Source organism: Thunnus thynnus, chromosome 8 (assembly GCF_963924715.1).
Source record: "Thunnus thynnus chromosome 8, fThuThy2.1, whole genome shotgun sequence".
NCBI classification, from domain to species: Eukaryota; Metazoa; Chordata; class Actinopteri; order Scombriformes; family Scombridae; genus Thunnus; species Thunnus thynnus.
This window is the reverse complement of record NC_089524.1, coordinates 9,348,126-9,361,312: the sequence shown is the minus strand read 5'-3', so window position 1 is coordinate 9,361,312 and position 13,187 is coordinate 9,348,126. Positions and strand designations below refer to the sequence as shown.

The window sequence follows — 13,187 nt, the reverse complement described above, 5'->3', positions numbered from 1 at the left end:
AACATTAGAAAAAAATACAAATTGGTTGTTGGTTTTGCAGGTATTTGGCCATAAACCAAAGTAGGGCTGCAACTAACAATTACTTTCATTACTGATTAATCTGACAATTATTTTCTCGATTAAGCTATTGGTCATTTGGTCCATAAAATGTCAGAAAATGGTGAAAAATGTCGATCACTGTTGCCCAAAGCCCAAAATGATGTCCTCAAATGTCAAACAAATCCTTTTATTATCCTGGCCAACAGTGAACAATTCGGTTTACTGTCAGAGTACTAAACACACCAGAAAATGTTCAAATTGGAGAAGCTGGAATCAGAGAATTTGGAAATTTTCCTCTTAAAAAAATGACTTAAAACAATTAATTGATTATCAAAATACTTGGTGATTAATTTAATAGTTGGCAACTAATCGATTAATCGTTGCAGTTCTAAAGTAGATGTTGAGATATTTCACTGAATAAGTAAAAACAGCTGATGGTGTTAGATAAAAAAAAGTCAAGAGATCACTAAACTTGTCACAGCATATCCTCAAGGGGACGATAAACATCTGAACCAAATTTCATAGCAATTTATCTAATCGTTGTTGAGACATATTACTAAAACCCAAAAAATGCCAATCTCATGGTGGTGCTACATGAAAGGCCAAGTGATTAGAATACATCCACATGGAACAATAAATGTACAATATTTCATGGCAATCATGCAACAGCTGTTGATATTTCAGCCTGGACTGTCCATATCTTGAGCCACACCGCTAGCATAGATAAAAATGTTAAACTTATGATCACATTTTTGCACTTCAGGCTGATGAAATGTGCTGCTACTCATGACAGCCCAAAACTTTGACTTGAACATGTTCACTTATTAAAAAATGCAGTTAGGAAGCACTGGGAACAAATGATGCCATGCTGGTTTCAAGAGCTTGACATTTCAGTCTACATAGCAGGTCCCAGCAGCCAGCTGTGTGCGGTCTTGTTGCCCAAGAGTTACAACAGTGAGGGAGGGGTCTGAGGTCTGAGAGTGGAAAGATAAAGGCAGAGGTGTGAAACCTTCTGTGGTAGCTGCTACAAATGTGTATAATGTCTATCTATGACGAGTTGTTGTCAATGAGATTTCCGATATGATTATTCTTACCGTCTTCTGCATTTAGGGGATTTTTAAACAGTACAACAATTGATTTCTGCTGCTGTAATGGAAGACAGGGGACTTCGCCTGGTCTGGAGAGAACGAGGGAGAGGACTGAAGGTGAAGAGCTACTGACTCGCCCCAGGGCAGGGATAGATAGATAGGGAGAGAGAGAGAAAGAGAGAACCTTTAATCTGCACAATCAGACACCCAGGCTATGAGGGACTGATCCCTTTCCCTGATGGGTATTGTCAAGCATATACCGATTCTTCAGCAATTCCCTTTCTTGCCCTCAAATAAATTAACCATGTGAGGTTTTGATGTAGAAACCTAAATTCGGTGTCTTCTTTCATCCATCCCATTCTACAGCATACATACCTAAAAAATATTCAAATGCTTTCAGAGATGAGAGAAGAAATGTGTTAAGATGTGTAAAGAAATTAACCAAAATAGCAAGTGTCGCCTTGCCTATATGCCTCATGACTTTCAAAAGTATTACATTCAGGAGAGTGAAAACACTTTCAGATACTGTAAAGGCTGCAACTAATGATTATTTTTCTTGATTAATTGATTGTTCTATAAAATATCAGAGAATTGTTACTTCCCACAGCCCAAGGTGTTGTCCTCAATTGCCTTTTGTGACATTTCCTTATAAAATAAAGTAATGCTAGGCAATTTTAATTTTACTATATTGATATTAGGGCTGCAACTAATGTTTATTTTCATTATAGATTAATCAATTAGTTGTTTGATCCATAAAATGTCAGCAAATGGTGGAAAATCACTGTTTCCCAGAGGCCAAGGTCTTCAAATGTCTTGTTTTGTCCACAACACAAATATACTTAACTGTCACAGAAGACTAAAGAACCTGTTTCCTTTTTTCCCTTTTTTTTCCTTCCGCTTCCTCTTTTCTTCTTCGATGATCAAAATAGTTGGCAATTAATTTAATAGTTGGCAACCGATCAATCAATTAATCGTTGCAGCTCTAACTGATATATTATTTAATGTTAATATCATATTACAAAGAGTAAAGTTTTAACATGAAATAGGACACATGACGGACAATAAAGGCTGCATGGCTGCACAAGAACAAGTCCTCTGTGTACACTGAATATTAGTAAAACGAGTTTGACAAGTTGAGCTTCGCTTCCTGACTGCTCTCAGGCTTACATGCGGGTTTCAGGGCACAGATACAGTAGTAAGTCAGCCAGGAAATGCGAGTACATCTGGCTTATGATGTGTAGTACCAACAGTACACCGATAAATATTAGAGTCACCTAAAATATCCTGACAATTCTTGGACTTAAGATGAGCTAACATACTCTTTTTCTTGCAGCAGGTGCTTCATTTATAATCCCCACGTCAACTTCCACCCACAACAACAAACAACAAGTCGAAACAAACTTACCTTTCCCTTCAGGTCGAGGATAAATATCGCCGACGCAGACATCTTTAGTGGAGAAAAATCCTCGCTTAGATAATATCTCTGGGTGTACTGTTAAGATGTGGGTCACTTAGATGGAATAATATTAGCTCCCATCATCCTCCTTCCTCCTCTCCTCCACTCTCTTCAGTCGTTGCGTTTCACTGCAACTCGCTGCTTTTCCGGACCCGAGTGTCAAGTTACCGCACGTGCAAAAAGACGACTTCCCGTAGTGAGGCGCTGAGACTCGGCTATGAGTTTTTAACAGCGGTGGAAGAAGTATTTAGATCCTTTACTGAAAGTCCTGTATTATAAATAATACTTAATTGATCTATAAAAGTATTAGTTGCAAAATATACCTAAAGTATTCAAAATACTCACTATGCAAAATGGCTGTATTATTATGTACAACAGATATATAGTGCCAGCAAAAAGTATTCACTACTCTTGGAACTTGTCATGACCTTTTAATGTCAAGGTGAAAACAAATCTTTATAAAGTGATCTAAATTAATTATGAATAACAAAAAATAATGTTTTACATGTAATATTGATCTGAAGTAACTGGTAAAATAGCTGTGAAATAAATGTAGTGGAGTATAAAGTACAATATTTCTCTCTGAAATGTGTAGTGGAGTGAAAGTATAAAATAGCATAAAATGGAAATACTCAAGTAAAGTAAAAGTACCTCAAAACTGCACTTAAGTACAGTACTAGAGTACATGTACTTAATTCCACCACTGGTTTTTGATGATTTTTGAGGATAGGTTCACAGTTTTTCCAAGTCTGTCTTAAAACAACAGTCAGGTGTCCATATGAAACACTTTCTTCACTGTAATTATTCTTCCTGTTCATACTGGGCATTAATAGATCCCCTTCAAATGCGCTTTCAATGTAAGTGATGGGGGGTAAAATCCACAGTGTGTCCACACAGTCATTTTATGCAAAAATGTATTTAAAAGTTTATCTGAAGCTTGAGCTGAGGCTTCGACAGTCTGAGTTAGTCATATCAAGTGGATATCTGGCACATTTACAGTATTTTTAGCCTTGTGAATGCATTATGAAGTGATCTTTTAATGGCCGGTATGAACAAGAGGAATGATTACAGCAAGAAAACCCTATTTTAATGTTAATTTGGGCACCTGACAGTACATTTACCACTACTTTTATTTGACAGTTACAGCTGCTTGTTACATTTCAGATCAAAATTTTCATCCAAACCATATGGTGATGTTATAAAATATAATGCATTGTTATAGAGCAATTCAACAGAATAACTTAGGGCTGCAACTAACAATTATTTTCAATATCAATTAATCTTTTAATTATTCTCTTGATAAATCAATTCATTGTTCAGTCTCTAAAGTGTCAGAAAATCATGAAAATCATCACAATTTCAAGTCATGTCACATTTACAACAGTCCAAAACCCAAAGACATTCAGCTTACAATGAGCCTATAAAACAGAGAAATGCAGCAAATCCTCACAGTAGAGGATTTAATGGTCTAATTACTTTAATTCTAATTTAAAAATTTTTAGTTTACAATTAATTTTCTGCCTGAGTATCATTCAGCTCTAAATATAGCCTTGTATTTTGAATGGGGTAGACATGCAAAATAAGTAGTTTGATACGTTTTGCTGGATACTTCTGTACTTTTTTTTTTATAACAGAGTATTTTTATATTGTTGTATTGGTACTTTTACTCAAGTAAAGGACGTAAATATTATTTCCACCACTGATTAATAACCTTCATATACATTTAGCCAACATTTATAATACATACTCTATAGTCTTTTTACATTGGTGGTGGGCTTTAAATAATATGTAATAATGTTCCTAAATTTAGTCTCTATATGTGTTTGTATCAGTTGGCAAAGCCATTGACAACAACCGTTGAGGTCTTTACTTGTATTTTGAAAGCAGGATCACTGGGTTTCCTGGTTTTGCTCTGGCGAGTCTGTGTGAACTTGACTCTCTGTGTTTCCGGGTAGAGCCTCGCCTGACAGCTTCACACAGACCTGTCAGACCGCTCTCATCAGCTGGATGGTCTCAGAGGATCCCAAACGCCCAAGGCCTCCTTCCGAGACGCTGTGTCAAGCTTAATCACTGTTGTTGTTACCAGTGTTGTAAAGTTTAAGAAGAAAGGTGAGTGTGGTTATTTAAGTTGGTGACCAAATGAGGCAAACAAGACCAAAATGTGAGGAAAATATTCTGAATGGAGAGTTGCACCCATGTTTTGAACATAAAAAACAGACATGTTCCTTGCAGACAGACAAAATGTCGTAGTTTGACTTACAACTGGATTTTTATTCATATCAAACTGTTTACAAATTGCTGCTTTGCACTTATAATAAGAGTTTTGAGAGTCCCAGCCCATTGATGCCATCATAAAAATAGCAACCAAGAGTGGAATGTAACAAATTACAATTAGGATACTGCCTTTACTATAATTGAGCCGGCCTACATTTTTCATGTAGCACTATCTTCTTCCTATACACACCATATATTTCTAATTAAAAAATCTTTTTATGGCACTTTGTAGCCTACTCGGCTTTTGAAAAAGCAGAAATCAGTGATGCTGTAACAGCACAATTTAAGAATTTGAAATAGCTTTGTATTTCTTTTTTTTTTCTTATAAAGTCATTGATCTGTCTGAAAACTTTTCACTCAAAAATCTCAACATTTAGCACGACTTATTAATTACAGTAAAAAACTGGTCTTGAATCATATTATACATCCCTCCATATTATATCTACATCTTTGCTTGTGTGTCATTAACAAAAATGACAAATTTCTGTTTACATTTAGCACAATTATGGTTTTCAGTCTAAATCATAAAGGATTAAATCAGCCAAACAATCAACTCAGGCAAATAACTGTCAACAGATGCAAAGGTGATTGTTCAAGGTTCATATTTACAGTTGTTGGAAGAAGTTTTATGGCTTTGTTAATCACTATGAATAAAAAAAACATTTATGACCATTACTGTCCTTACAGAACACAGTAAACTAAACTAAATGAAGCATGACCTGCTTGACTTGTATTTATTGTCCTGAGAATATTCTAAAAATCTCTTTTAACAGCCCCCAGACCTGACATGTCATTCTGTGTGTCCTTAAAATGAAGAGGCTCTTGAGCACTGGCATTTATATGTCTTTATACTTTACCTAAACTTAACTAATAATTAATAAGTGCCTGTTTTGTAATCCAAAACATGTATTTTACACAGAAAAGAAAAGGAAAAAGTGGGAGTGGAATTGGTGGTTCAGGGGAGTTGTAGAGCCACTCCTTCTAACCGATGGTAAATTCAATTTCATCCATCTCCTCCTCTGTGTCCTCCATGTTCTCCGCTGCTCTCTCAGCCCTCGCCCTCTCACTGGCTGGGATGTAGTTGTCCTCAATGAAGCCGTCATCATCTTCCTCGCTCACAGGAGGGAGACAGTGAGGGCTCCTTCCACGTCCCTCTCGCATGGCAAATTGCACCTCCAGGCCTGGAAACAAGACCAGACAGTCATTAAAAAGTAAGTCCAATACGTCATTTTGACTGACAGTGTCATCTGTATTTGTGAAATATGAAAACCTGGAGCTCCATCAATAATGATTAATGAACTGAATTTATGTGATCAACTTACATGTACGTGACTTAACTTTTACTTCCAAATTAACTTTTAATTGTAGTTTTATCAGCTGACAAGCAGAAAGAGTAATTGATGCTGTCATCTTTTCTATCATGCTGAAAATGTTCTCAATCATTTTTGGCCAGAAAAGATGTTTTATGTGTGTTAAGTTTTATTCAAATGTAGACAAAACTGCATAAAGCACAGGAAAAAAAGATTTTGAAATAGAAGTTCATTCCCTCTTCCTGTTCCAGTTTAGGCCTTAAGTGAGCGTGACTCATTTTTAGGCAACAGTCACATTGCGTAAAAGAAAAGCAAGTAAAAAAACCCACAGTGAAGTGATATTGTACTGGTGTTAAACCTGTTCAATTGATTTAAACTGTAAATGCACAACCCGCTACCACGCCAAAGTGTGTAGTACACCTGCTGGTTGACCATATCAGTGTCACGTTTTGGCTGGTGTGTACATGTGTGTATGAAGGTGCAGTACCAGTGGGGGGGTGATGGTGTTTTATGGTGTGACAACGCTGTGGTTAAGGTCTGGTTAGGTTTAGGCACGAAAACCACCTGATTAGGGTAAGGGAAAGATCATGGTTTGATTTAAAATGATCACTTGAAAAATGGTGTGGGTTAAAATTGCAGTAAACACCACAGTAATCGTAGTTATGGTTTTTAAACTGTCCCAACACTCACAGTTAGAAGCTGGAAGCGAACAGCGGTCTCCTGCAGCAAAGTCTACTTTCTGCAAGTTATGATCTATCCATCCACCCAACCCACCACCTCCAGATATGGAAATTCGTCACCTTATATTGACGTCACCTGAACTGCGCCACTTGACAGGCTCTTTGAAAGCTGTACATGCATGTGCTTTTCACACCTAGGCCAGGCAAAATGTGACACTGACATAAGTGAATCAGTGAGTCTATTACTTCTCTTTGGCGTGATAGTGTGCTGAAATGCAACACTGACATCACCTTTTAAAGTTATGCAAAAGTGTTAGCAAACAGTGCCTGTCGACACATCCAGCAGGTATGGACCAACATTTTCATTCATTTGATTTCTTGTTTCTGGCCACCTGATAAGTCCAATGTTCACTCTTCTTTTAGCTCTTATGTGGTCTCCACCATCTCTTAAGTAAAATATCTGGCCTTTTAGCTGCTCCAGTATTCTCACCAGCTAGTCGCTGAATTTGTCTGTCTGCCATTTAGTGCAGGTACAGTAGGTTTATCATTGCTTTTTTTGCTGCTGCTGCCTGCTGCTGCTGGAAACCAAACTGATGAGAGCAGTGAGAGTGAACCAAAATAGTAAAGTCGTGGGACATAAAACCAAAACAATGAGCTAAAAGACGGATAAACACCCCATAAGACTGAGGGGATCTGCAGAGTCAGATGATAATTCTCTGTAGGTTTGTCACTATGAGTGACAGCTTTCACATTACATGTAGTCATCTGACTCATTGTATTGCAGCTTTAAGCAGTCGCTAAACACACAGTGGCAATAGTCCTTATTGCCATAGATTTTGTATTGTTGTTTTTATTGTCTAATATTTATTCCAGACTTGATATTGGTGCTACTTCTGTGAAACACAAAGTGCATCACATCCCATGCAACCAAGGGGAAGAGGTTCGGGGAAAAAAACTAAAGTTAAAGCTTCTGTGAACTAAAAAGTATTTGAATAGCAAAAGAAAAACATCAACATTTATTGTTTCTTGCTAAAGAATTTTTCAACTTCAAGACTGATGTTCATAATTCATAATAAAGTGTTTATGTTCATCATCAGTGAAGCACCATTGGTTTCAATGCAGAATTGCAAATAAGATATGCTTGCTAAATGTCAAACAGCACTTTGCCCACTGTGTAAGCAAAAATTAATTACATTATTCCTAAAGTTGAATGGGTAAAACACAAACCTGACGGGTCACACTGGCTAATAGTGTCTGTCTCAGTCAGCCGCGTGTGCCTGTAGCTGGCCAGGTAGCGTCGAACCACCTGGCATTTAGCCAGAAGGGCAACAATAATGGAGACAGAGATGGCTGTGACCAGGACGGCCACCAGGAACTCCCAGTTGTGAGAGTTCGGTTTGTCTGTCTGGTTTGTCAAAGTGTCTGTAAGAAAAGAACATTTTTACATCTTACTTTGCCTGGTATGTTGATCACAAACTGGGGATTTCATCCTTCTCTTTGTGGAAAGCACCTAAATACCCAAATGTGGACATTTAATCCTCAGTGTCTGTCATCTGTTTTAAGATGACTGTCTTTACCAAAAGTCACATTTAGGCTAAGACTGGCAAGTGTCAGAGCTATTCTTTTTCTGAGAATAAATGAATTTTGCAGAAATGAAATTGCAGATGTAAGTGAATTCTTACCATTTTGTGCTGTTGTAGTAGAGTTGTAGAGTGTACCATCTGATGATAGTGCCATCTGGCTTTGCTTTTGTCTATAAAGTCTCTATTGGGGGGAGACTTCTCCTGTGTGGCTCAATTTGCTGCTTGTTGGACAGGATCTGTCTCTTACTTTGGGGCACCATTAACTCTAGCATCAAATCATGGAGCATGGGAGTATATCACACATATGTCAATCAAAAAAAACTGTTTCTGTGACCTGCTAGTGACAGCCTCTCTTTCTACAACAGCTGACTCTTAAACTCCCGTAACTGAAGCTGGGATGGAAGTTGGTGTTATATTGTCTTCAGCAGGTCTGGCAGAAATGTTGCAGAGCAGGCATCTCCCCAGATGAGGGAGGTAGTTGTCTGGAAGACTTCTCTTGACCAGGAGGAAGCTGAACCCTCAGAGCTCCACTAAGTGGCAAGGTTGAGTTACAAGGGAGTCCTCGGTTCAGTAAAAAGTAAAAGGTGGTGGCAACATTATCCTTCCATGTATAAGTTGAAATATGAGCCAGAGTCCTTTTGCTGCAGTCAAATGAAGCTTTAGAGAAAGTGGGAAAGAAAAGTAGGAAATTAAATCAGTATCATTTTACATCTTGCGAATGGAAAAAAAAAAGTCAGCTTTTTCATTTATGTGGGAAATCAGTAAACTATAATGCCCTAATACCCCAAATGCATTGTGGCTTTGGATTCTTTGTGCAAGGAAATGCATATTTCATAACCGAATCATTCAAAAAGAACGTGAACAATCAAATGACCTAAATATTTCACTTAGAATCTATGAGGAGTTAATGTGTCATCATGAAAAGGAGACGCTGCCTTGATCCCTTAAATCCAGAAGTCATAATTGAGTACAAGTTGTCAGGAACTTGGAGGATATCATCCACAACAGGAAAAGTGTGTCGCAAACAGGAAGTCCCACAAATTGTAGAGCCTTCCTCCGAAGGTCTAGCTGACACAAAATACTGGCAAAACACTCATTTGTGTGTGTGGAAGAATGTGATTATGTCTCACAGCTTCCAACACAGGAGACACAGAAAAACGTCATCAAATATGACTAACATTAAGTTTTAATGATACATTTGTTTGTTGTTCTCAGAGATTTTGCACCTGTTTTCAGGCCCAATCTCATTGTATCCAAGTACTGATGCTACACTTTCACACTCGCTGTGGTCTGTGTGAGTTGACATCAAAACCTCACTATGTTCTGAATGCAAATACAAACCTCTCATCCTCAGTAACTTGTGTTCGAAAGAGAGAGGTCCTTTGTGTACAGATATTTGCAAATTTGCCAGATATTTGCATGCATGAGTTGGATCACTGTATTTACAGTATAGCTGTGAGGATACAGTCTGACAAGTTTGGTTCTTGTCCATGCCACCAACTGTTCACTAACTGTAGTTTATGTTTAGCATGCCTTGCTAGCACCTGTATTTTTGTAACATATGACCTGAATATGTTGTCCTAAGATGTTCAAGGTCTTGTTTTTGAGACAAGACCTTGAATTGTTTCATTTGTCTCTTAATTCCTCCCTCACCTTCCTTTGGTAGTTTTTTTTTTTTCCATGTCAGGACCTTTTTCACATGCTGGTTGTTTTGTTAAGTAAGCATACCGAAACAAAAACCATCCAACAGTGGTGGAAGGAGTAGTGCGTCTTTTACTGCTGATGCACAAACATATAAATAACATTGTAATGCTGTAGCTGCAAAAAATTGAACTAATATGAACTATTAAGCCAGCTGACGTACTGTATTATCCGTAACTATAGCTGTCTGGTAAATTTAGTCGAGTAAAGAGTAAAATCTAGTGAAATTAAAGTAAAGTAGCATAAAATGGAAATACTCAAGTATACCTCAAAGTACCTGAGTAATTGAACTCAGATAATATGTTCCACATCTGGCATCCTGTTAAGACAGACATACTCACTGTAAGCTTTATTAAAGTAAATACAAGTTTCTTTGGTTTCTTTGATTTAATTTTTCTTTGATCCTTTGTTAGGAGCAGGGAGCAAGGCTAACACTACGCTGTTAAAAATAAAAATTTTTGGTTCCCCAAATTGTGATTGTTTCATTTTTTAGGGTAGGTTAAGATGTGTATATCTGTCTCTTGGCTCGAGGTGATTTCTCACAGCAAGAGGGGCCCCACCAGTCATTAGACCCCTTCCCTTTCGTCTCGAACAGCTATTCTCTTCAGCAGTGTTGGCTGTAAACACACCAACAGGGCTGCCTTTATCTCTTCCTGTTCTGTCCTCACAAAGGCAAAGCACAACAAAATATACACACCAGGCAGCGCAGGACCCGGGAGCTAAAGGAGAGAAGCCTGGGAGCGTAAGATCAATGTGTGTCAGATGCACTAGTGTTTGTGAGTTTTACTGTGCTGCTGTATATTCGTTTGTGTTTGTATGTGAACATGCATGCATAAGAGCGTGTGTTTGCATCTTTGTCTGCGAATGCCAGTGTTTGAACATTATTCTCAAAGCAAGGAGTCCATTTTTCTAAGTCATTCTTTGGTTTTTGTGCCCCAAATTGTGAGCCGAGTGTCAGTTTATAGACACTAATGATTGCCAGAGGCTTGCAAATGTTCTTTCTGTCAGCAAACTGAATTATACATCAAAATTGCGTTCCGCCGTGGAGTGTGATCACATTCCTTTGAACAGTCAAATTAACTGTAAGTATTTTATAGTTAGAAACTTGATTATGCCAGTTGAGGTGGCGGGGTCTTTAATATCAACTTATACAGCTTGAGCTTGATTTGAATTTTTTAAAAAAACAATATGACACTCATACAAATCATACTTGATCAAGCAAACACCTCTCTCTTTCTTGGCCTGGCTGCAGTAATCATAGATATTCATACAGCACAGATAATCACACATCCGTCCTTCAGCTGACCCTCACCCCAACAATCCACAGAGCAACGTGCAAGCCTCCCTCTTTCCCTCTTATCCCCCTGCCAAGTTATGTATTTTTGTCTTGCTTTGAAATCTGTGGAGGAGTCAGGCTGTGCTATTGTTTGTCGAGGATAATGGCATAAGGGCTGATTATGCAGTGAGTTCAAAAACAGCTGGCAGAGACATTGTTTATGAGTGTAATTATTAAACTCTCATCTGTAAATCAAGCCCACAGACTGTGTAAATTACTCTGGCATGAAAACTACACCTTTGAATAATGTTTAACCTGCTGTATTGTGGTTGTGGCTTTTGCCTTAAGTTTAATTGAGGTCACATGAGTGTAAGCGAAGTGCCCTGAAATGCCATGTTTGGTTTTTGCCTTTCAGCCTGGGAATAATGGCAGTGTCAACAAAGAAGCTGCAGGGGCACAAAGAGTAAAAGCCAACCTTAGTTATGTTATGATACCAAAACAACACACTACATATCCTGCATTATGACCACAAATGATAATATTTGATATTTAAAAATCAGATTTAGTACCTGGCTCCTTTATTGAGCCTTAATGCTTCTTAGAGATTGAAAAAAAAGAAAGAACAAATGTAATCTAAAGAAATTGAGCTATATATGAATGAGGTACTGTTTGGGGTGAAAACAGCAAGTGGCCAACATCAACATGTGGGTCGGCGCTTGTCATTAGCAAAAGGGCGCAATAGGAACATGACTTAAATATATAAACCGCTATCATTTTTGATACACAATATACATTATGGCATACTACTTAATGACATATATGTGATTATAGTGCAGTTTTTGCCCCAAATTGAGATGAAATATCTTTTTAGCCAAGGTGCAGGAAACAGTTTAGCTACCAGGCCACTAAATTGTAAACATCATCATTATGTGTCTTTTCTGCATTGAGAGAAAAAGGCCTTCATCAACTGCTACAGCATGAGCTCTGAATAGTCTGTTTTACTTTTTGTCAACTGAATCTATGAGTATATCTCATCATTTACGACATAAAACAAATGTTGCTCCATTTTCAACCCGTGTTAAGGCATATTGTACCACATTATGATACAATAACTGGTAATTATTGTATTATCAGTTACAAGATAAGCTATAGCCCAACAAGCAAGTCATGATAGTCACATGATCTGTACACAGCGCAAAATAGTCTGTAGACGAGGCTTTCAAAGCTCTGACATCGCATTTCAAGTCTTACCTGGTCACCTGTTGGTGTAATTCCTTCTAGCTTCAGCGAGTTCACCTGCTGTCTGTGGGCTCTCGCATTTCACATCAGCATAAACTCCTTTTTTTTTTTGTTTGTAAAATGGAGAAATGTTGTGCAAAGGTTGAATGAGGTGTGCTGTGCAGCTGCTTCCCAGAAGGACAAGTTAATGGATAACTTTGTAACTAAGGTGTGCTCCCTCCCACCTACTAGTCCTCCTCTCTGTCCAATAGCACACCAGACATGGTCAGAGGCAACGCTGTCACTCATAAGTGCCAAACCAGGAAGAGGTAAAATATGATGCAATCATTTACATTCTAACTACCAGAGTGTATTCATAAGTGAAAATGTAAGCAACCAGTCAAACCTGCTTTTTTGCAAATAGATGTCCCGTTGGGGTAGATGAGATTACAGTATAATCAAATAATCCTGTTTGATACATACTTTGTATGCCTTTTGCAGATATGGTGTGTGTAAGTGTGTGTCAGGCACCACACCTTGCCTCGCTAATCTAAAATGTACA

At 37.9% G+C, this 13,187-nt stretch overlaps 2 protein-coding genes across 2 annotated transcripts in view; both read right to left on the bottom strand.

Annotated features, from left to right (window-relative positions):
• ap1m3 (adaptor related protein complex 1 subunit mu 3) overlaps window positions 1-2,729 on the bottom strand; it is a 31,062-nt gene extending 28,333 nt beyond the window's left edge. The window contains exon 1 of the mRNA XM_067596377.1: window positions 2,533-2,729. Coding sequence (XP_067452478.1) covers window positions 2,533-2,574 — 42 coding nt within the window. The 5' untranslated portion in view covers window positions 2,575-2,729. The remainder of the gene's footprint in view (window positions 1-2,532) is intronic.
• A 2,104-nt stretch (window positions 2,730-4,833) lies between these two features.
• c8h1orf210 (chromosome 8 C1orf210 homolog) lies at window positions 4,834-12,824 on the bottom strand. Its single transcript, XM_067596376.1, has 4 exons — window positions 12,659-12,824; window positions 8,530-9,087; window positions 8,075-8,269; window positions 4,834-6,038 (listed from the first exon to the last, which is right to left on the bottom strand). The coding sequence occupies exons 2-4, from the start codon at window positions 8,582-8,584 to the stop codon at window positions 5,839-5,841; spliced, it is 450 nt and encodes a 149-aa protein (XP_067452477.1). The 5' UTR covers window positions 8,585-9,087; window positions 12,659-12,824; the 3' UTR covers window positions 4,834-5,838.
• Between the last annotated feature and the right edge of the window lie 363 nt (window positions 12,825-13,187).

Bases quoted from the DNA above. Each gene is read 5' to 3' on its own strand.
- c8h1orf210 (XM_067596376.1), bottom strand. From the start codon at position 8,584: ATGGCACTATCATCAGATGGTACACTCTACAACTCTACTACAACAGCA. The intron at 8,270-8,529 runs GTAAGAATTCAC...CTTTTCTTACAG, and splicing joins TACTACAACAGCACAAAATG to ACACTTTGACAAACCAGACA. The intron at 6,039-8,074 runs GTTTGTGTTTTA...TCTTGTTTCCAG, and splicing joins TAGCCAGTGTGACCCGTCAG to GCCTGGAGGTGCAATTTGCC.